At 45.8% G+C, this 23,735-nt stretch overlaps 1 protein-coding gene across 1 annotated transcript in view; it reads left to right on the top strand.

The window, feature by feature from the left end:
* The window catches only part of LHCGR (luteinizing hormone/choriogonadotropin receptor), a 46,731-nt gene extending 23,009 nt beyond the window's left edge, over positions 1-23,722 (top strand). Inside the window, exons 5-11 of the mRNA XM_087823911.1 lie at positions 28-102; positions 191-268; positions 6,619-6,687; positions 9,983-10,057; positions 13,613-13,798; positions 16,599-16,679; positions 21,233-23,722. Of these exons, the coding sequence (XP_087680037.1) occupies positions 28-102; positions 191-268; positions 6,619-6,687; positions 9,983-10,057; positions 13,613-13,798; positions 16,599-16,679; positions 21,233-22,376 (1,708 nt within the window). The 3' untranslated portion in view covers positions 22,377-23,722. The remainder of the gene's footprint in view (positions 1-27; positions 103-190; positions 269-6,618; positions 6,688-9,982; positions 10,058-13,612; positions 13,799-16,598; positions 16,680-21,232) is intronic.
* The last annotated feature ends 13 nt before the right edge of the window (positions 23,723-23,735 follow it).

The raw sequence follows: 23,735 nt of genomic DNA, 5'->3' as shown, positions 1-23,735 counted from the left end.
ACATCCCCACTTTGCCCCAAATCACAGGAGCATCTGCAACACTGGCATTCAAAAGCTTCCAGATGTTACAAAGATCTTCTCCTCTGAATTTAATTTCATTCTGTAAGTACCAGGCTGATTGCTATGCATAACAGTTTCCTATTTGCAGCTAAAATTTGGAAAGTAAATATTTCTCATTTCACTCCTCAAGGGAAATTTGTGATAACTTACACATAACCACCATACCGGGGAACGCTTTCCAAGGGATGAGTAACGAGTCCGTAACGCTGTGAGTAACTGCCAGGTTCACGTTCTGCCCTACAGCCTCCTGCTCTTCGCAGTCTAGCTTTAGGCGACCTCCTCTCGTCTTTTACCACATCCCTCACTCACTGGTGACATTCTTTTTGACCTAAAATGCCAAAGGTGAGAGGAGTTGTGTGGGATCAAAGCTGGGTCATATGTTCGTTCACATGACAACCAACCAAGCTACTCAGTTTAAAATTAATCAGATGGGCCCTGAGGATTTACAGTGACCAAATTTCCAGCTGATAAAATTGCTCACTGCATCAGTGGAACGCTTTGCAGCTGCAAAGAGACAGCCTGGAGTGGAGTGGCTGCCCTGGTTAAAAGAGAGCACAGAAATTTCAGGTTTCATCTGAGAAGAGCTTGGAAGGATATTCTCCAAGTAGGAAGAGTAGTTGATCAATAGACCCTGAACGCTCTCTGTCTCTCTCTCCTTCTCTCTCTGATTTTTCACTCTCCCCTGGGGTAACTTTGTTTCTGAAGCAACGACATCTATGCCCATTCCCTAAATCCCTTAACACTAAATTTGAAAATAATGTCCTCTTATTTGATCATCATGAATAGCCAAGACTCCCTTTGATTTTGACCTAAATCTAAAAATAATCAGGAACCAGTAGGGACTCCTCTCAGGTAAATGTACAGTGATGGGAGTGGAGTGGAATGGGAATGAAAGGGCAGGAGACCTGGAGGCAGATCAGCAGGAGAGTAACAATCCATGGGGTTCCCCAAGCTCAGAAGGCTGGGCCCCCCCACCAAAGTCACAGAACAGCCAGAGATTCCTTTACACATCATATTTCAGCATGTGTACACAGAGCTACGTGGTGTTTTATCTGGGGGCTGTTAATTTACATTAGTATTAATATACATTAGCCTGCCAGCAGGGCGTACTCGCCCCACCTCTGAAGTTGATGAGGATTGTGGGCCCGCCGCTCCCAGAGGGCCTCAGGGCTCTGTGCTCCACCCTCACTCTCAACCCGCGTCTACACAGGGAGAGATCAGTCATTTGCTTGGTACCCATTCTCAGTTCAATGGGCCCTTCCAGAAGCGGGGGATCATGTGGAGCATCCCCCAGGGAAAGGGGTACTACACTTAAAGAGGAAAGCCCAATTTTCTCAGCTACGGAGTTCAGATCCCTAATTAGAAAATAACGAAAGCCAGCCTTCTCTCCTCGTGAGTAGTAGTTTTTGAGCTTCTGCTTTTCGTGGAACCTTTCTTGCCCTCCCCCACACCCACCCAAATCTGTACCAACTGGGAGTTCATTTAATGAAAACAAAACACTTGATGCTGGAGAAGCTCAGTGGGGCTAAAGCTAAAGCTATGCATTATACTCATGTCCCTTTATAGCCATTTGGCATTTCATTAAATCTCTTCAAAAGAGCACCTTGAAATGTCCCCCCTAGGTAATCAGGATTTGGCTCTACCACTTTTAAAATAGTCTAGATCACTGGTCATACCAGTCTCAAAAGGTGACAACCTTGATTCACGTCTGAACTCCACAAAAAGAAGGAAACTAATTCTCTAAGACCCTTCAGAGAAGAGATGCCTGGCAAAGAATGACAAGACTTCAGGTTGCACCTGTGGCAAGCCTCAGCCGAGAGAGTGCTTGGCACTGAAATAGGAAGCTTGGGTTCTAGTGCTGCTTCTGCACGTAACCAGCCTTAGTCAAGTCCGCATACCTCGCTCTGTCTCTGTCTTTCCAATGGGATTTTTAAAAATATGTTCTTATTAATTTCAGAGAGGAAGGGAGAGGGAGGGAGAGATAGAAACATCAATGATGAAAGTCATTGATCGGCTGCCTCCTGCACGCCCCCTGCTGGGGATCGAGACCAAAACCCAGGCATGTGCCCTGACCAGGAATTGAACCTGACCTCCTGGTTCATAGGTCGATGCTCAACCCCTGAACCACGCCAGCTGGGCTCCAGTGGGACTATACATACCTCCTTCTATAAAGTCAGTCACATTGTATCGTCTACACTGCACCCTCACAATTAAAAGCTAACATTCAGCAAACCAGTTCTTTTAGACCACCCTAAAATCACTGTCCCATCATCTCATTTTAAATATTTTTACTTTGAAAAATTTAACTGATAATTGGAGTCACTCTCCATGTCTCCCCACTGACAACCAGAAAGGACAGTACTATGAGCTCCTTATATATCTTACCTAGATGCACCTACGGAGGTCAGCTCCCTAATTAGAAAATAAGCTTAAGCTTAAGCTTCCTTCTTTGAAATCGTCTGAAACTAGGTGAGTACATGATCCGAAAGGGAACTGTGGCAGAACATTAATGTAACCCCAGAAATGCTTTTAGAGCCCCGGGAATATTTGGAGTTTGTTATAAGACAGCATTCAGAATTGAAGTGTCATCTGTGGTTAAGTTTTAAAGTCTGAATCTTATGTTGAATAAAAAGGTAGCATTCTCTCTGTTTGAATCACAATTACTGACATTTGAATAGAGGAGCTAGACAATGCTTTAAAGTAAGGTGCAACTATTATAATAGAGGAGAGGAGGAGGAGAATTCATTCCGGAGCCTGGGACAGCATCCGCAAGGCAAAGGAAGCCCTTCTCATTTAATTCGGACACCAGGATGTTTTGGGAAAAAGTTATCTGAAGTGACTCTCCAGATGTTTTAAAGGGCACAGAGCATTGTGCAGGCCTGACTACATGAGGTCTCCCACTCGCATCTGTGATTTCTCCAGAGTAAGAAAGCCAGCCCTTTCATCAAAACAATGCAGTGCACGCTACTGTGTGAGTCTGGCAAGAACAGAAACGGAGGGCAGCAGCTCAAGAGGAAACAATGAGCCGTGTTCTTTGCAAAATTGGCACAAGCAGGACCCAGACTCTAAAAAAAAAAAGACATGAAAAATGTCCAAATGCAAAAATGTCAGTGATGCCCACACAGACCAAAGGTGGTTGAGGGCTTTCAGAGGGCGAGCACATCGGGGGCAGCCCAGGCCGCTGAACGGACCTGCTCCGCCCAGGAACAGAAAGGCCCCCAGCCCAGTGGAGTTCACTTAAGCAGGTGGCTGCGTTTCATGAACATGCTGGCCGGAGCATGAAAGGAACACCATTTCCCTCGGTCTGGTCAGAGAGCTGGAGGCCACTGCCAAATATATGAATGACAGAGGCAACACATTAAATATTTACTGTGTTCCAGAACCTGTTTTTAAGTGTTTGACATGTTACTGCTTTAATCCTCACAATAACCTTTGCGATCAATACTATTATTATCGCCCCTATTTTCAGATTAGGAAATTGAGACACAGAGAGGTTAAGTAACTTGACCAAAGTAACTCAGCTCATAGTAGCAGACTGGGATTCAAGCCCAGGCAGCTGGGCCCAGGGCTTGCAGACTTAACTTTGAGGTGGCACTTAGAACATTCACTGTAAGCTCCACACACACAAAAAAAAATACAAAACCCTAAAATGTATCAAAACTAGGATCGTAAGGGCAGCCTCTAGCAGCGATGGGGAATGGCATCCAGACAGCCTCTGGTAGCTTTGCTTTGCCAAAATCAAAGTAGGGGCTAGTTCTTGGCCCTCTACACATGCAGCGTCATCACTTACAAGGCAGAGAAAGCAGAAAGGGGACTAGACTCTGGACTCAGCTCTGGCGCACAGACCATCTGGTGTGCACTGTGGAAGCGATGAGACTGCTTCATCCTAAGTGGCGGGCCTGAGGCTGGCTGGGAGGGCTTGCTGTGAAAGTGCGTGCTCCCAGACCCGCCACCAGAGTCTGATTCCGCAGGTGATTCTGATTCAGGGGATGGAGGAGGCCATTTGACAAACACTGGCCTAGACTCTAAGAAAGCCAATTCCAAAGAGGTTCAGAGAAAAGGCAGGTATGAGTCTTTCATCTAATAGAGATGCTGTAAATGACAAGATACTGCCAAAAAATAATATTCTAAGTGTAAACTGAAGAGAAAAAAAAATTAGTGGGACTGAGTGCTAAGGAGGAGAGAAGGTTATTTGTAATTATACAAGACAACAGGTAGAAACCAGACTGAAAAAATGGCATCCAATAATTGATTACAGAATATGGTTAAGAGCTAGCACGGGAAGCTTTAAACTCAGGAGACTCCGAAAAGGAAGCACAGGAGAGCAGGGGAAGCCGGGACGGCGCCGCCCCCCACGGCCGCTCAGGGCTCCTGCCCTGCCCAGCCCGATGCTGAGCCCCTGCTGGGTAGCAGGCATTGTGAGAGGCCTGCGGGTCTTAGGGAGTGAAGTCAACATGCTCTCTTTGAATTCAATCCAATAAGAAGACTTTACAAATTATTTCACAACCCTGTATTTTCTGAATTTCAGGATTCAAATATCTTGTTTCAACGTGAGTCCCACTTCTATTGGTTTATATGCTGGTTTGTCCCAGGTGTGCTGTGGGTTGATGGGAAGAAACCACACACACAGAAAATATTCATACATATTACACACATACGCACTACACATACACACGTACCAAGATAAAAATGCTTGTTTTCTTTAACAAAGGCTAGGGAAAACTTTCAGGTAACAGCCGTGCGCAGTGAGAGCAGGCAGAGCATGTGTCTGAGCCGTTTCTCACCTCGCACCCACAGCCTGTTCCTGACAGGGCCACACAGCCACCGCAGCCCTGCAGAGGGAAGCTAGGGCCCTGCCACACACAGGAGTTAAGTTTTATATTTTACCACAGCCCTTTCTCACTTGAGTCTTAGATCATTATTCATGAACTTACACAAATATTTCTACTTAGACTGTGGCTTTCACACTTGTTTGACTATAATTTGTAGTAAGATATTCATCTTCCATAGACCCACTTGTTCATCCAATTCACTTAACACTTATTGTAATCATCCCAGGTGCCAGCCACTGTTGCAGATGCAGAAGATTCTGCAATGAACGAACAGTTTACATTCTGCTGGGGGAGGTAGACAATGAACAACTATAATATATTCATGGTCCAGACCGTGATGAAGCAACAGAGGAAAAACAAAGCAGAGAAGGGGGATGGAACGCTGAGATGCTGGGGGAGGGGAGGATGGTAGTTTAAATTGGGCAGCCAGGAAAGGTGACACTGCGACTCAAACACAGCCCTGCAGGAGGAGGGATGGGCGTCATCTCAGGGAAGAAAAGGAAAAACCACCTATAAAACCGATGTGCTAGAAGTAGCCACAGGCAAAGTGTGTGCTGGTCCCATTTTTGCCTCCTGTAGGCTTTAGACAAATCACTTTCCTCTCTGATCCTATTTCTTTCTTTGCAAAATGAAGGGGTGACACTTGATTCTCTCCAAGCTCCTTTCTGGCTCCAGCATTTCCAAGCATCTGTGTTTTAAAAAGCCTCTGATGCCCTGGCCAGTGTGGCTCCATGGTTAGAGCGTCAGTCCACGCATTGAAGGGCCGTGGGTTCAATTCCCAGTCCTGGTCGAGGTGCGTGCAGGAGGCAAATAATTGATGTGTCTCTCTCTCTCTCAATGTTTTGCCCTCTCTCTTTCTCTCTACCCCTCCCTCCCTTCCATTCTCTCTAAAAATTCAATGGAAAAAATATCCTCAGGTGACTATTAAATCTGACGTTTTATTCTGGGCAGACGTGTGTGTGGGTGTGTACACTTATATGTATATAACATACAAAAATTATATAACAAAATTTCATAAACAGTACTACCCTAATTGCATGCAATACACTGATATTTTCCATTCTGTTCTAATTACTTCTATTTTATTTTTTTAAATACTGATTGCACCCAACTAAACTGATTTCATTATCCACTAATGGGTCTTAAAGAGCTGTTTATAGACATTGAAATCTTCTTGGAGCCAGATACGGCATCACCAACACCACAGACTCATCCAAGAAAAAAGGTAGCGCACTCAGCACGGAGCCTTCTTCTGCCCTCAGCTTTTAGCAGCCCGGGAAGCCCCTGTGCCCACACGGGCCTGCACAACCCGAGGCAAGACCCGAGTGTCAGTCAGACAGCTCGGCCTCCAATCCCAGTTCCATCACTGCTTTCTTTGGCCTCAAGCAAGCATCACGACAACACTGAGTCTTCGGTTACTTATCAGGATCCTGGAAATGACAAAGATTAAATCATAAAATATATGTAGAATGGCTGGTTAAGTACCTGATACTTAATAAACACTTAGAACCGGTGGTGGTGGAGGTAGGAGTGGTGGAGGTGGAGGCAAACTGGAGCAAAAAGAACAGCCTCATTTTACCAGGACCTTAGAACCTAAGATGTTAGCGAAACACAGCTAGCCATCATGAATGCCGGTGATTATCTTAGTGATAAATGCCACAGGAGGAGAAGTGTGTGATTCCAAACCATTTCCTTAGAACCTAAACCCTCTCTCTTCCCTCTTCAGCAAACTGTACGGAAATGGATTTGAAGAAATACAAAGTCATGCGTTCAACGGGACGACGCTGATTTCCCTGTGAGTACACTTATTTCCCCAGCTCATGAATAAAAATGAAATATTACTCTGGCTACCAGATCACATTCAATTTTCAGCAACTATCTCAGGACAAAAATAAACTTTCAAGTGGCTAGTCCTCAGTGTTTCATGCATGTTACTAGGCAACTGGCTGGCTGGAAACCCCAGAGCACCCTGATTTCAAAGATAGATGCAGCTGGGATACATCGAAGTTGACAGTTTGCTGAAATATTCAACAGCCTACTTTAGGCGCCTCGTCTCACAGCCTCCCTCTCTAGCCCGTGCTCGGGTGGAGGGTGTGTTAGAGGCACCATGATTTCAGCATAGAAATTCTTCCCACTGGCCCTGCTGCAGAGAAATTGAGTAACACCATTTACCAGCTAATCAGCCACAACAGACCCACTCAGCATCCCATCTCCCTGCTGCTGGGGAGAGGGGAGGCAGGGACAGGTTCTCATTCTCCAAGGGGTGAGGGGGCCTTGAATGTTCACCACACCCTACTTGAATCCCCAGCGTTAACAGCTTTTAAATCCAGGGGAGCGTCCCAACCAACTGGTTCCTTCGTTGTTCTCAACCCCTTTCTTTGTGTGGCCAAAGCAAAAGCAAACAGGTGGAAGGAAAACCAGCAGAGTACGCCCTTGGGAGGTCATGGAAAATGGGACTTCAAGAAGGGGCCTTTGGTCGGCAGTGTCTCCGATGCTTCAGAGATGCCAAAATGGGTGGACTTCGAAAAGTTCAGCTAGTCAAGATTCTGTGTCCCTCACACCTCATTGTTGGGAGAAAGAGGAAACCAAGCACACAAATTTCATTTATTTATTCGCTCAGTAAACATTTATTAAGTATCACCAATATATTAGGCACCATGTAAGTGCTGAATCACAATGGTACAGTAACAGTCCCTGCCCTGAAGTTTCTGTTCTAGCATAAGGGACAAACAAACAGGAAATAAATTAATTTCTTGCAGGCAGTGATATATACTATGAAGAAAATAACCTGTTGCTGAGATCTGCGAGAATACAGAGGGACAACCTACATTAGGCTAGGTGATAGCCTCACTGAGAATATATTTAGGTTGAGCCTAAAAGATGACAAGGAGTCCACCATGGCAATAACAAGAGAAAGTGTGTTACAGAAAGAAGCAGCACGTGCAAAGGTCCTGAGTTAGGAAAGAAAAGTTTATAAGCTTCAGGAATTGCGAGGAGGCTAGTGTGGCTGGAGGGTCATTGTCAAGGGGAAGACTGGTGGGAGATAAACCTGGAGGTGGAGCAGGAGCGGCTCATGCAGAACTGAGGGGCCATGGAAAGGAGTCTGAATTCTCTTCTGAAAACAGGAAGACCCACTGAAGGATTTAAGCTCAGAAAGAGAAGTTTTCAAAACTGTCAAGCAAAACTTACAAACTCTACATTCAGCCCAGTGCCTGACACCTTCCTCATTCATAGGCCTGTCCAAAGTTGTGCAGAACAATGACACCAAAGCTCCGCAAAGTCCTCAGACACACTACTCGCTAAGGCAGGACAGGGTGGAGAGGAGCAGCACCGAAGGAGTCCGAGAGTCTGTGCCCATCGCTTCCAGAGCACCCTGGTTAGGGAAGCTTTGGGTGGAGCTTGGGGGTTCCCCGCTCTGCCTGTGTTTCTCACACCCGGAGAACCAGGTCACCTGGGAGAGCTCCCAAAAGCGTCCCCCAGAAAAATGAGGTAGATGAATTTGATTTATTTTTGACCCAGTTACATAATGCAGTTATCAGTATACAGAAAGATTCGATTTTTAATAAAACATGCAAAATACTGTCATGAAATCTGAAGAATTAATTGGACCTGCTGACATGAGGGTTATCTGCTCACAGAGCCCAGTTTCAATGCCTTGTGACCGTAACTGAACGTAATTAAAACGAACCAAATCGGGAAGAAGAGCCATGGAGGCCTGAGAAGGAAAATTTCTTTTGATTTAGATTTTACACAGCAATTGACTCTGACAACCTCATCTTTTGAAAGTGGAAATACACCCAGGGGATGGGACAATGTGAGACTGACAGGTGCACTCTGAGGAAAGGGCTGAGGGGTGCCAAGGAGAATGCTTAGAAGCAGCGTGTGGAAAGCAGCTACCCAGGGAGGGCGGTGCAGGGGCTCCTGCAATGTCAGTGGCAGGCATGATCTGGAGACATGCAGAAAGACGCTGGAGAAGGTGGCACGCTGGAGAAGGTGGCACGCTGGAGAAGGTGGCACGCTGGAGAAGGTGGCACGCTGTGAGGCGCGCCAGGCAATTACGCAGGCACCTGAGTGAGGGCCGTGGGTGTTGGTCCCACCGGAACACTGTAACAGGGGGCAGAAGAATCCCGTGCCCATGCTCAAAATCATCGGATCTGCTGCGCCCGCTGCCCAGGGATTCCACAGTGCTCTCGGAGCCACCACCCTTCTCTTATAGAAAGAAAAGTGCTGAAAAGAAGGCTGGCAAGTGTGAGCCCGGGGACTCCTCTCCCAGCCCCCTTGTCCACCCAGAGAAAGGCCTGTGCTGGGAGCATCAGGGCACAGACAGGAGGCTGCTCGGCAGGGCCAGCCCGGCTGTCCCTGAGCAGCTCACGCTGAGCTGCCTGAGTCAGAGGGAACAGGCCTCGGGCAGCCACGGCCTTAGCAGCTCTGGGCTTCTGCCACCGGCCTAGGGGCAGTGGCCCTGAACCCTTGTTTCCGTAACGAGCACACCTGGTGATGGTCACAACACAGCATAGACCAGTGGGGCGCACCGGTAATGGGACAGTTTTCTACACAGCCTGCGCTTCCTCTTCTTTCTCAGCCGCTTAGAAATGCATATTGGGGGGGAGTGCAATTAACATCATGAAAGGGGTAACACTGAACAAACCCTACTTTTTCTTTTTAAGTAATGTATTTGCAGACCTGGGCCGATCACCAGTAAATTCTGAGGCCTCCAAGGTCAGGACAGCTGAGGGCCTCGGTACAGGACAGGCTGCACTCGCACCCCTCAGCCTTGAACACCGGGGCAGCGTTTTCATGCTCCCCCAGCTGCCTGGCAGTAATCTCCCACAACCCAGGGCAGGAGGGGCGAGGACCTCAAGTTGTAGGACAAAGGGCTCCGTCAAGAAGGGGCATCGCAGAGGAAAGGCGGGGCCAAACACACAGCTGCACAATTTCGCCAGGCACTAGCATGTCCTCTTCCCACTTTACCCCCTTGCACCCTCAAACCCTGAGCATATACACAGGCTGCTCCCGACATGAGTGCTCACAGCTATGACTGGTCACACGGGAGGTGCGGACTCCACTAAGGACACTGTCCTTCCCCACAGGGAGCTAAAGGAGAACGAACACCTGAAGAAGATGCACCATGGAGCCTTCCAGGGCGCCACGGGGCCCAGCATCTTGTGAGTACAGTGGTGCTGCCTCCCCTCCCCGCCCAGTGCACCCCAACAGGCCTGCTTAGGGTGTCCAGCCTGGTTTGTGGGGCATCAGCCTCTATGTGAAAGGGCTGCCATAAACAACATGCATGGCTTAAACAAGAGAAATGTAATGTCTCTCAGTTCTGGAGGCTGGAAATCCGAAATCAAGGCGTCAGCAGGCTGGTTCCTTCCGAGGGCCCGGAGGGAAGGACTTGTTCCAGGCCTGTCTTCTCACTGCCGACACTTCCTTCTTGCCGTGGCAATATAGCCTCAATTTCTACGCAGCGCTCCGTGTGTCTGTCTCCAATTTCCCCTCTTTGTATAAGGATACCAGTCATATCGGATTAGGGCCCATCCTAATGAGCTCGTTTTAACTTACCTCTGTAAAGCCCCTATTTCCAAATAAGGTCACATTCTGAGGAACTGGGGGTTAGGACTTCAATGTATGAATCTGGGGAGACACTGTTCAAGCCATAACACTAAATATGGAGGGCGGCCCCCTGTGCCAGTAGAGGGGTGGCTGCCTACCTGGCATCCACTCATGGCGACCCCAGGCCAGAGGTCTGACTTGCCCTGTCACCTGGCTGAACACGGCTCACTTTCTGTGCATCAGGCTCTGTGAGGGTGCAAGGAGCGGAGCCACATTCCCTAAGTTACTGGAGTTTAGTGTAAGGACACGTGGGAACAGTAAGCAGAACGGGAAATTGAATCAGTTATCTCCTGACAAAGCCTTGGGAAGCCTGAAACACACTGCGGGGAACAACTGCAGCTGCGGTCAGCCTTCAGGGAGAAATGCAGCAGGGTCCAGACACTGCAGCTCTACCGCAGGGTGACCTCATCACCCCTCCAAAGAGGGCCAGTCCGTTGCTCCCCGCTGCAGCACACTGTCACTCATGCATCTAACAAGCATGGGCTGAACATGCCCTGTGTGCCTGGCACCATGCTGGAGAGACTGGTGAGCAAAACAGCTCTGGCCCTTGCCCTTAAAGAGATTACAGTCACATAGGGCAAATAACAATCAACAGGCAAAGCAATAAACAGAAATGAGGAAAGCGTAGAAAGATAGTGAGCTGAAGCATGGGGGGGTTGGGCAGACAGAATCAAATAAGTAAATAAAATACATCGCGTGCCAGATGCTCTTGGATGTGGAGACGATTCAGTTGGTGGCGGGGGCGAGGGTTAGTTCTAAGGAAGGGGAGCTGCCGTTTTAAAGAGGATGGTCAGGAAAAAATATCCTTAAATTTTGTCATTTAAGCAAACACCTGAAAGAAGTAAGAGAGCAAGTTACGTGGATTTCAGCAGGAAGAGCATTCCAGGCAGAGGGAACAGCAAAAGCAAAGGCCCTGAGGCAGGAACTTGCCTTGTGTATTTAAAGAGCAGAAAGGAGCTGGTGTGACAGAGTGAGCAAAGAGGACGGTCCTCAAACACAGGGACAAGAGAGGTGGCAGGGAGCCAGGTCACGGAGGGCCCAGTGAACGTTAGAGGGATTTGCCTATTCTCTGAGTGAGATGAAGAGGCTTTAGGGTTTTAAGCAGGTGAAGGGGTGAACTTACCCAGCTACTCTTTATGCCCTTGCTCCTGCCAGTATCATGATTCCACTTTCTACGCCCCCCTCCATTATAAACTCCAAACGCTACTGACTTAGCTCGGCCACTATCAACTCCTGACCATCTGCTCCCAGCTCCTCCTCACTGCCCGCCCTTGCCTCTGTCTACTTCCTACCCCTGCCACTACCAACCCGACTGAACTAGCACCCACCGCCCACCACCGTCAGCTTCCGACTTCATTTACATTCCAGCTCCTATCACCATCCATTCTGATTATTTTCTTCCTAACTTGGCCACTGTCAGTCTCTCTCTACTCTCCACTCGACCTCATGACTTCTTCTTCCTTAGCTTCCACCATCTCGTGGCCCCTACTTTTTTCTCAGCTGCCTCTTAGCTTCTGCCATCCTGCCCCAGGGGTCTCTTTCTCTCTGTCTTGTATTTAAAGTACACCAGGCTCAGAATTGTACAGGTTGGTTGAATGCTGCCTAGTGTAGCGCACCCCGTAGGCACAGCTCTTACAGCAAGCTAGCCACCTACCTGGCCACCGGACAGCTAACGGGGTCCGTCAGGCCCAGGGGGTGCTCTGGTCACAAGGCACCCTTGCATGACAGTCTGCTTGAAGAGCTGCTTGGTTGGCCTGCTTAGAAAGAACTGTGAGTACCGTAGGCATCTGGTCCCCTCCGGAAAAGTGGGACCAGGCCTACATCTCTTACTTCCCAAACAGCTATCCTCATTACACCCTGTGGATTTAAGTGGTGTCTGTAAGAATTCCTTCCACCAACACCCCCAAAATACATCCCACACCCGTCTGTCACTGAGACTGAAAATCTATTATCAGAGATTCACTCCTTTGTTCTGAGATCTTGCCATTTCTAGAATCCTGATTTTAAATATGTCCCCCCAACACACACACCACCACCGCCACCGCCGCCACCAGGCCTGCAGAGAGTCATGTGCTCATCCCTAACACATCTGAGGTAGCAACTCCATAAAACAGAATGAGAACACTAGTCACCTAAACCAGCAAGGACACAAAAGCAGCAAAAGCCTGCAGCCCCTGAGCCAGGTTTCCTGCCTCGATTGTTCCACAAAGGTCCTACACTAGTCATCATTCCCTGTGTCAAGTTCACCTGTCTATCCATCACCTATTAATCCCCTCCCATGTACTAGGCACAAGGTATTGGGGCAGGCTGCTGGGTGGGCTGGCGGGGGTGGGGTGGGGCAGTGCTGCTGGAAGAGTTTCATGGAGAATCAGCAGCAGTGACTTAGAAGATGGGCAGAATTTTTAAATTTCCACTGACTGCTCTCCCTCCTCACATTTAACTTGTTTCGAGTTTTCTTGGACATTGCCTCAAGCCTAGAAAAACCAAGGCATTCAGGACCTTGTTTACAAACCTAAGCTTTCCGCAGTTTTGCACGTGTGGCCGAGTTTGCTCGCTGGGGACCGATGGATGCAGTTTGCCTTTAGAACATGCATTCTGCTTCCCAGGTAGATGGTGCCTAACGCCACACAGCAGCTCTCGAGAGCGTAACCAGCCTGTGCTTCATGAAAACCTACCCTGCAGGGCTTGGTCAATCAGAGACCAAGGCACCTGAAGCCCTGAATATTTCCCCTGGGGTAGAGCACAAAAGCTGATGTCACTGCATGTGCCTGCTGTCTCTTAAAGCAGGCAGTTACTTCACTTCTCCTAAGTGGGGAGAGGGGGAGGGAGAGGGAGGGAGAGGGGGAAATGCTAACGCATGTATGGCGGGTGCACGGAGTTATACTCAGCCTTGGAAGAATACTGGGATGCATACAGGGAAAACACAGTATAGCTTTTTTGGATTTAGATCTTAATGAGAGTAACTGAAATGGAACATTAGGGGAAAGGTAAAATGGAGAAAAGATTCCCCAGAGCCTAGAATGATGCTTATTGTTCAGAGGAGGTTTCAGTCTAAGAATCAAATGTATAAAGTAAATAAATAAAAAGCCTTTCTCCCTTTTCTTTTTCAGGGATATTTCTTCCACCAAACTGCAGGCCCTGCCTGGCTATGGGCTGGAGTCCGTTCAGACGCTAATTGCCACCTCATCCTACTCCCTGAAAAAGTTGCCAGCAAGAGAAAAATTTACCAATCTCCTGGATGCCGTATGGACTTACCCCAGCCACTGCTGTGCTTTTAGAAACTTGCCAACAAGAGAGTAAGTAAAAAACAATAGGTAAAGCCTGCCCAGCTGTGGCAGCAACTCAGACATGGAAACAGTCAGCTGGTGGCAGCCCCCTGCCCTTTCACTCCCTGCCTTCTGGACCATTTTCCGACAGACAAGAAAATGAGCCATCCTGGTTCCTCCTGAACACTGTCTGAATAGTCCGTTCACCCTGCAGCTAGAAGCCCTCTGCCCCTATTCTGAGCTAACTGAATGATAGCCTTAAGTTATTAGGCTCTAATAGCAGCTGCAAAATGGATACAAAACTGGCCTTTGGAAGATCAATTAGCTCTAATCCTTATCAGAGAGAGTGATTCCTAAAGAGGCGAGGGACGCAGCCTCAGGAGGGTACATTTTACCTAATATCTTCATCTTTAATAAAATATGGACAGAATCCCGACAGAAGGTGTTTTTTAAGCTATTTCTCTCACAGAGGAAGACCATCTTCTGCTTCAGAACAGAATCCTAGCTCCCTAAGGATCAGCCTGGGGACAAAGAGGGCACAGGCTCCTGGCCGGTGTGTGTCCAGCGAGCAGCATCCTGTGGATTCAACTGGCTCACTTCAGTCCAGGACAGAGTGGCAGGGTGTGCAGGATTTCACTCTTTCCTTAAAGCATTTGTTTTCCAGACTTTTTTTTTTTTACTGAGATACATAGTAAGAAATACCTTTCCTACACTGCAACCCAGTGCACGTCACATATGTAACTGAAATAAAACAAAGCAATACTTAATTTTTTACATGATACATGCTCTGATGTTTTCTTGTGTATTTTAGTCTGTTTTGTTTCGTGGTTGGTTGTGTGTTTGGAGTGCTCTGGGAGCACAGAGGAAGAGTGTCTGACTGACAGCAGGGCTCTTGCTTGGCTTCTTGAGGAAGGACTTCCACTGAGTCTTGAAGAACAGATAGGCGCTGGCCAGACAGGTGTGGGGGAAAGCATGCCCAAAGGACTAAATAGTTCCTGTGAAGGCACAAAGGCAAGAGACAGTGGGATGGAAGTCATCCAGAAAAACTGGACAGGGAGCCTCTGGGTACATGGAGGAAGGTGTGTGAGGAGAGGGATTGCGACAGAGGTGGGCCACAACGGGCTCTGAGTGCCAGGCCAAGATGTTTAGAGGCTGGGGAACCACTGAAGAATTTAAAGCAAAATTACTCAGATTTCCTTTTGTAAAATATCACTCTGGCAGCAGGATGGAGGATGGGTTGGAAGTGAGCAAAGCTGGTGAAAGACCAGAAGAATAGAAGAGATAGTGGTTGATGCTAAGGCTGATCCTGGACACCACTTTTGTGGCAAAGAGGGTTGCATCCCTCCCTTCTGAAATTACTGACATGCAAAATCTTTAGTTCAGAGCCTTTTGATTCCGGTAGATGAAAGAGACTACCTCTAGGTATAAAGAACAGGCGTGGATTATACACTTGTGGGCCAGTATCAAAGTGTAATGGGAGTGTGGTCACACAGGGGTTGTCCTGATTGGGATTAACTGACTCCTTCTATGTCCCTAAAGCTGGAAACCTTGGATGCTAGTGAGGGTGCAGAGCCTGAGGCAGGGCCAGCGGGTGTTTGTGCAATCTCTGAGTCACCCTCTGCCCTGCAGCTGCTAAGTCTGGATAATGCTCACAGCTGCCTGGGCAGAGGGTCCCAAAGACTTCCTTGGTATCTATGATTAAAATTTCAAAAAAGATAGAGTAGACAGAACACAGTGCTATTATCTGAAGGACAAGAACAGCCACATTTCATGTTAACTGTAGATTGGCTCACACAGAATCTCTTAGTGTCAGATTAGGGCCAGCGTGCGTGTGTGTGTGTGTGTGTGTGTGTGTGTGTGTGTGCGCGCCTCCCTCTCCCTCTCCCTCTCCCTCTCCCTCTCCCTCTCCCTCTCCCACAACACACACACATGCAATTTGATACAATTTTCAGGATGTACAATCCTTACCCCAAATAACAAGCTGATTAATTTTTTAAAGCGAGTCCAGTGGGTCAAATAGTTCTGATATATTCTCCACTTTTCTGCTTTTATAGAAAGTCATTCCTAAAGGAATTGTCTTCTTAATATTGGAGATAATAGTGCATAGAAACGGCCAGTTCGATCGCCTCATTTCTCCCTCCTTAGGAAGGCTGAGGTTCTCCCAGCCTGCTCCCCTTTCTTCTATTTCTTCACCAACTTTCTCTTTGTTTCTCCCTTCGGTTTCATTTTAGGGAGATAAGTACAGGCCTTCTTTTCATTCTCTGCCATCCCCCTCCTCTTTCCATGGGCTAAACTGCTTAAAGGGAAAGATGAAGGAAAAAGGAGCACCCACATATACTCCTACACACAACTGGGGGAAAAAACAGAAAACTCACATAACGATGTCAGAACCAGTATCTTCGAATCCTTACAAAAGAGATTCCCAGTTACCATTCAGAGCCGTGAACTCTGAAGGATTGTGTGTTCAAGGCCAATGCAGTGAGGAGAGTGGTGAGGAGCCATCCTTAATATACCATAAAGATAGCCTTTAATGAGCACTGAAAGATCCGAGATCCAATATGATGAATTTAAGTTTTTTCCTCTCTAGAGCCCACACAAAGCACTTAGCATTCAGAAGCATTTTATCAAAGCTGGAGGCACTCTAATGACCATTCAGAAGCCTTTACTCTGTCCCCAGGAAGCGTTTCAGTTAGGACAATGGTACAGACCATGAAGTCGGTGTAATCGGTAAAGAATTTGGATGAACAAAGCATAAATAGACATGATCAGATTTAGTTTAAAGATCAAAAGCTCAACTGTTGGTTTTTTCCCCTCACCTCTTCTCTTTCAGGCAGAGTTTTTCATTTTCCATTTTTGAAAACTTTTCCAAACAATGTGAAAGCACAGCAAGGAAACCAAATAATGAAACACTGTAAGTATTTGCATGCAAAGGAACTCGGGAAGCCCTGTCTCACTCTGTGTGCCCCTTATTATTATTATCAGTGCCAGCAATTTTCTTTTGATAAAAGTCCTGGTTGGGGGGATGTTTGCAAAGCATTTTTAATAGCTTAAAAATGAGAACTTTTCTTTGCAAGTGGAATCCAGTTGATCAGATATCTCATTCAACTGGTTAAAAAAACAACAACTAAATAAGTATCTACATGTTCATTCTACAATTATATTAAATTCTCCTCAGAAATTCAAATTTTATTTGCAAGTATTTTAATGTCATTAAGGGCTTGTTTAAATGATAGCTTCATTTGTAGGAATTTTCACTAGTCATACGGTCAGCATCCCACAAAGATTAACTGATGGTGGATGCGGCTTCTAGAAGTAGCCACTTCCTTCCAAGAGACTTAGGCCACCTGACCACTCTGCTCTGGAGCTTAAAATTATAATGCTATCACTAACATTCACTGGGCGGGAGCTATGTTTTCATCGTACTGACTTATTTTTTTAACATTTTCCTGGCTGCCCTGCATTTCGCATACCTTCAAATGTAAGAAAGCATGCCTCCGAAGATAACCCCAGTGTCCCCATGCCACATTCATGCGAGTGAGAAGTTTTATCATTGCCCCCAAGTGTCTTCAGGCTACAAAGCCAGATCCCTTCCAAGACCTTGCCAGTTCCCCTTCCCTCATCTGCATCTTTCCTCTTTTCTCTTCTCCCCCCATCAATCTACACGTGGCCCGAGGCAGTGGGTGGTACGAAGGAAGGACTCGGGGCTCCGCGGCTCCTCAGAGCTGGACCTGGCCCCTTGGCAGTGACGTTCCTGTAACGCTGGCTATTCCTGGACAAGGCTTACGTTTTGGGAGCCTTTTTCCCTCATCTGTAGGGACAGCAAAAATACCGTTTGCCTTTCAGAACTATGAGTGTGAAGGGAGTTAAAGACTGTGACAGCACCGGGGGCACATTGTCAATATTATGCTCTGCATCCTTCTCTTCTGTTTCTTTTCATGGGTTCTGTCACCACCTGGCCTCCAGTGTTTCTTTCCCTCACCCTTCCCACTCTTCCCCCTGGTGTTCTCCCCATCAGTCACCTTCCACATTGCCCTTCTGCAATTGTATGGCTTTTCTCTCACCAACAGGAAGCCACTCTGGGTGCAGCCAACGGCCGCGCCTGGGGTGCGCGGGGAGGGGAGGCTGTAGCTCCCTCTCAGTAATCCTCACCGGCCCCACCGCGAGCCTTCCCAAAGGAGCACACACTCTCGCGTCTGCTAACACTGCTTTAAAACAAGTCCCCTAATCTCCAACATCCCCAAACTACCTGAAATTAATATATCATTTAAGTTTAAAATGCATGCTTCCTACAAAAACATTTTTATGATAAATCTCCTTTCTCCCTTCCCATCAGATTGCTATTCCTGAGTCCCTAGAGTTTAGAAATTCTAGAGCCAGCCACTAAGGCTTACCTGCTCTCCCCAAGACATCGCGGTGCCCTTACTGCTGTGGGGGCCCCGCCGCTCTGCAACTCCCGCCCTTCCTCCTCTCTTCATGCACTGCGGCTGCAGCAGTGGGGCCACTGCCTCTCCCTCCTGGCTCAACACTGCTAAGCCTCTGCGAGTCCATTCCCATCCCCTGCACAAGCCTTCAGTACTGAACACGGCTCCGTGCTGGGTTTTGTCAATAAGCACGCTGTGCCCTCAGGAGCCATCGCAGGACACAAATGTAAGTAGCAGCAGATGGGTATTTGGTCTGGAGACAAATTACCAAAGAGAAAATTGCTAGACACATGCCCAGGAGCATGCAAGAAAAGATAAGGCAAAGGACCAGGGGAGTGGGTGGGAGAGGGAATATGCTTGACCTCTTATTGATACTACATTTATTCAGAAATCTTGGCAGAATTTTTAGAAGCTTGAATTAGTGCTTCTAGAAGCTGAACTAGTTTTGCTAAGGGGAAAGGAGTAAGGGAAATTAAGGCCGAAGAGTTGGAAAATTTTCACTAGATTTAACAAAGGCTATTATTTTGCAGGACTCATCCAGGGAACTTGCTTGAAATGCAGATTCCTGGGCTCTGTTCCTAGGAGGTTTGATTCAGGATTTGAAGTAAAGCCAGGAATCTGTATTTCACAAACACCCTGGTGATTCTGACGCAAGTGGTTCAAGGACCACACTTTGAAAAATGCTGAATGGGAGGTGGTGAAGTAGAGGAAAGGCCCCCGGACTGTGGGTGTGAAGACCTAGCGCTGCCACCAGTGCGTAGGGCTGAGGGATGTTAGGCGAGCCACCCACGTGCTTTAATTGTGGCTACCTCATCAATAAAATGAGGGTTCAATGAGATGGTCTTAAGGACCTTTCTAATGCTAAGAAATAACCTATTTTCTTTCATTATTCTTTATAACCACCCTCTTTAAAGATTAAAAAATGGGTAATTATATTGATGTGCATGAAAGGGAACAAAAAAATGTGCTTATATTTAATAATAAAACAGGTGAGGTTCCTTTGCAGCCTTCTGTGCATGGCAGCAGTCCTTCGCCAGTTCCAAATTGGTTTCTATGAATTCTAGCACCTTTTTAAAGTCCCATGTCATAGATTTATTTTTCTTCTTTTTTTAATCTGTGTTCTTTCCCTTCAGTAATTGTACTGTTCAAATATATCATTTCATCCACTCACTGAATTAGGTACACACTTCCTTATATAAAACATGAGAAGCTAAGTTTTGAAAGCAGAAAAAAAATACTCTTTTAATGTGTGAGGAACCTTCAAGTGAAATACATAATGGTAATGGCCCTGACAGAAAAAAATCTGGCCAAATTCTCTAGCTCCCAAGATTATACAGCAGACTGTGGGCAAAGAGAAAATCTGTTGAGCCTACATGCATCACACTGTATACAGTGATTGTCCTTGCATCCTCTCCATCCCTCTCAGAGCCAGGATCACTCTGGTTTATTCATTGCACACACATTTATTGAATGGATACTCTGAGCCAAAACTGTGTGAGGCACTGAGATTTCAGAAATAAATAAAACCTAGTCCCCTGCCATCAATCAGCTAATAAACTGTTAAAGACACGCCTCATCACATAATGACAATATGGTTTGATAATTACAGTAGTACCTAAGCACAGCCATGGCAGGCAGAAGGGGTAATAAACTCCTTGGGGGTGTAGAATCAAGACACAGAATCATAGAGGAGCTCATCTCCAAGGAGGAGGAGGAATTCAGCAGAGGGGTGAGAGGAAGGGAAGCAGAAGAAACAGCACACGCGTACAAAGACAGGAGATGAAACAGAACTTATTCTGAGAGCCACAAGTCACTTCACGTGACCAAAAGGATGACTGCACAGGGGATTTGCAAGATAATTATAAGAATCCCTAACATTCACTGTGTGTCAATATTCTAAATATTCTACATGTGTTGATGCACTTAATCCTTACCGTGACCCTACCAAGGAAGATACGATTATTATCCCTATCTGGCAAATGAAGAATTTGAGGCACAGAGGTGTTAAATAACTCTCCTGGTTTACACAGCTTGCAAAGACTGAAACCCAAGCAGTCTTGCTTCAGAGAAGCCCATGTTCTGAATTGTGCAGCACTGCTGCTTCTTAGAGAAGGCAGAACCCAGATCAAAGAGGGACCTGGAGGTCTCACGAGGAGTCTGGGTTTTATCCCATAGCCAATGGGAACCTAGGGAAACTGAAATAACAGATTTGTGCTTAAGAAAGGCCATTCCAAGAGGAATGTACAGGTGGACTGGGTGATGGCTAAAATTGGAGGAAGGATGCCTGGAAGAAAACAAATGTAATTTCCCTTAAAAGAAGACGAAAACCTAAACTAAAACAGTAGCAATGGTGTTGGGAGGGAGTGGCAGAGGTGGGACTGTTTCTTCACTAGGGACAGAGTTCCTCTTCAATCCACTTTCTGAATTTAATGTATACCCCTAAGGAGTACCTATTTTCACAGTTTCTTCCTATTGTCCATGACTATATTCTTCCTCTGCTTCTAGGGTTCTAACAACCCATCCTTGGTTTCTATTTCTCTCTGGGCTATTTGGTTAGCAGGGACTAGCATGCAAGCAAGTCCACCACTAGCTGACCATGTTCAACAACATGAGCCTTCCAATTCCATTTGTGTTCTACCACAAACAGCTTCAGAGCAGTTTGGGTGGCAGCTAAATGAGATAAATAGCTAAGGAAATGCCAAGAAAGAGTTCTTTTCAATTTAGCAAGCATAGACTGTATCTCTAAATTTGTTTTCCAAAGAAAATCTTCCTCTGTAAACAGCTTCATTAAGTCTTTGCATCAATGTATAAAATCTATATATAAAAGAAGCCTAAATTTTTTTATTCCCTTAAGGAACTCCTACATCAATTCAGAAGTCTCAGATAATTTAACAAATAAATGTAAGACTGAGACTGTTGTGGCTTTGTTTCCCTTTCTTAGTCTTTAAAAAAACCACTAAGGATGATTGTTGAATTTTTTAAAATAATCAGAATCATAGAAAATCCCTTAAGTTTATATTGAGCTTAAATATTCTTCTTACAGTTATTCTGCCATCTTTGCTGAGAGTGAACTGAGTGGCTGGGATTATGACTATGGTTTCTGCTCACCCAAGACAGTCCGATGTGCTCCTGAACCAGATGCTTTTAATCCCTGTGAAGATATCATGGGCTATGACTTCCTTAGGGTCCTGATTTGGCTGATCAACATCCTAGCCATCGTGGGAAACATGACTGTCCTCTTTGTTCTCCTGACCAGTCGTTATAAACTGACAGTGCCCCGTTTTCTCATGTGCAATCTCTCCTTTGCAGACTTTTGCATGGGGCTCTATCTGCTGCTCATTGCCTCCGTCGATTTCCAAACCAAAGGCCAGTATTATAACCATGCCATAGACTGGCAGACGGGAAGTGGGTGTAGCGCTGCCGGCTTTTTCACTGTATTTGCAAGTGAACTTTCTGTCTACACCCTCACAGTCATCACACTAGAAAGATGGTACACCATCACCTATGCTGTTCAGCTGGACCAAAAGCTACGATTAAGGCACGCCATTCCGATTATGCTTGGAGGATGGCTCTTTTCTATGCTAATTGCCATGTTGCCCCTTGTGGGTGTCAGCAGTTACATGAAGGTCAGCATTTGCCTCCCCATGGATGTGGAAACCACTGTCTCACAAGTCTACATATTAACCATTCTGATACTCAATGTGGTGGCCTTCATCATCATTTGTGCTTGCTACATTAAAATTTATTTTGCAGTTCAAAATCCAGAGCTGAAGGCTACCAACAAAGACACAAGGATTGCTAAGAAAATGGCAGTCCTCATCTTCACCGACTTCACCTGCATGGCACCTATCTCTTTTTTTGCCATCTCAGCTGCCTTCAAAGTGCCCCTTATCACAGTAACCAACTCAAAAGTTTTACTGGTGTTTTTTTATCCGGTCAATTCTTGTGCCAATCCATTTCTGTACGCGATTTTCACAAAGGCATTCCAAAGGGATTTCTTTCTGTTGCTGAGCAAATTTGGCTGCTGTAAACGTCAGGCTGAACTTTTTAGAAGGAAAGATTTTTCAGCTTATACATCCAACTGCAAAAATGGCTTCACTGGCCCAAATAAGCCTTCCCAGGCCACTCTGAAGCTGACCACGTTGCACTGTCAATATATAGTTGACAAAACTTGCTGTAAAGAGTGAACTGTTCCATCAGTAACCACATTACTGAACTATACTTAAATATGTAAAAAATTATCTGTACCGGTAATTTTAAGAATTGCTTTTAGGAAGTTATTTATCCTGAGGCACATTAAGCAAAGGGAGAGCTATACCTAGCTCAAAGGATGGTCCACAGCCATCGCCAGTCTAAAAACTATCTGTCATTGGTACATGATGACATACAACACAGAAGTTGAGAGTACTTAGAAACTTTTCAGCAATTTTGACAGTAATTTTATGTCTGTTGAATGTACTACTTAAAAAATGAGGTGGCATTTTACGTCTGATTTTCTTCTCATTTCATCTTTGTGGTAATTTTCATTGCATTTTACAAAAATAGTCCAAAACAGATTTGAAATTTAAAATAACTCACCCTTTTCCTCAGATAGTTTGAGAAACACTCTAGAGATGCACTGTCCAATCCAGCAGCCACTAACCACATGGAGCTAAATTCAAATTAGATGAAAACTGCAGTTCCTCAGTTGCATTGGCCACATTTCAAATGCTCAGCAGCCACAGGTGCCCAGTGGTTACCATACTGGACAACACAGACACAGAATACTTTCATCACCACAGAAAGTTCTTTTCAATGGTGCTTTATAGAGGCTTTTATTCATCCCCCGTCTAGGTTCTGTTATTTAAATTTTAAGGTAAACACCTAAAGGCACTTTTCAGCCTATTTTCTTGGTTCAGTGCTTAGTCTCTGAAGACCAATGAAACATTAAATAGTAGAATGTCAATTCCTTATGGGTAGGACCCCTATCTCAGTGTTGCTGTCCTGTCTCTTAGCTCAGGATCTTGGCAATAGTATGCAATAAATATGCTAAATTACACTGAAGTTATGAAATCTATAAGGAAAAAAAAATTGTTTTCTTTCAAGGGCCCTTTTTATTTAAATATTTAAAAATATTTAACTTTATGCCTTGCCCATGTGGCTCAGTTGGTTGGAACATCATCCCGTACACCAAAAGGCTGCAGGTTTGATTCTCAGTCGGGGCACATACCTGGGTTGCAGGTTCCATTCCTGACTGGGACATGTATGGAAGGCACCCAATCAATGTTCTCTCTTGCATCGATGTTTTCCTCTCTCTCCTTCCTTTTCCCTCGCTCTAAAAATCAGTAAATATATCTTTGGATGAGGATTAAAAATAAAATTATAAAATAAAATATTAAAAATAATAATAAAATAATAAAATAAAAATAAAAAGTTAACTTTCATCCTTTCTATCCTTTGAAGGGTGGTATAGAAATATATCTCCAATATTTGCTAGAAAACATTTTAATTAATCAGAATTGATTCTTATAGGACAATGAAATTATGGTTTTAATTGCAGTGTTCTA

Source organism: Miniopterus natalensis, chromosome 13, assembly GCF_054644295.1.
Source record: "Miniopterus natalensis isolate mMinNat1 chromosome 13, mMinNat1.hap1, whole genome shotgun sequence".
Taxonomy (NCBI): domain Eukaryota; kingdom Metazoa; phylum Chordata; class Mammalia; order Chiroptera; family Miniopteridae; genus Miniopterus; species Miniopterus natalensis.
Note: the sequence above shows the minus strand (reverse complement) of the source record. Positions and strands in the feature narration are given on the sequence as shown.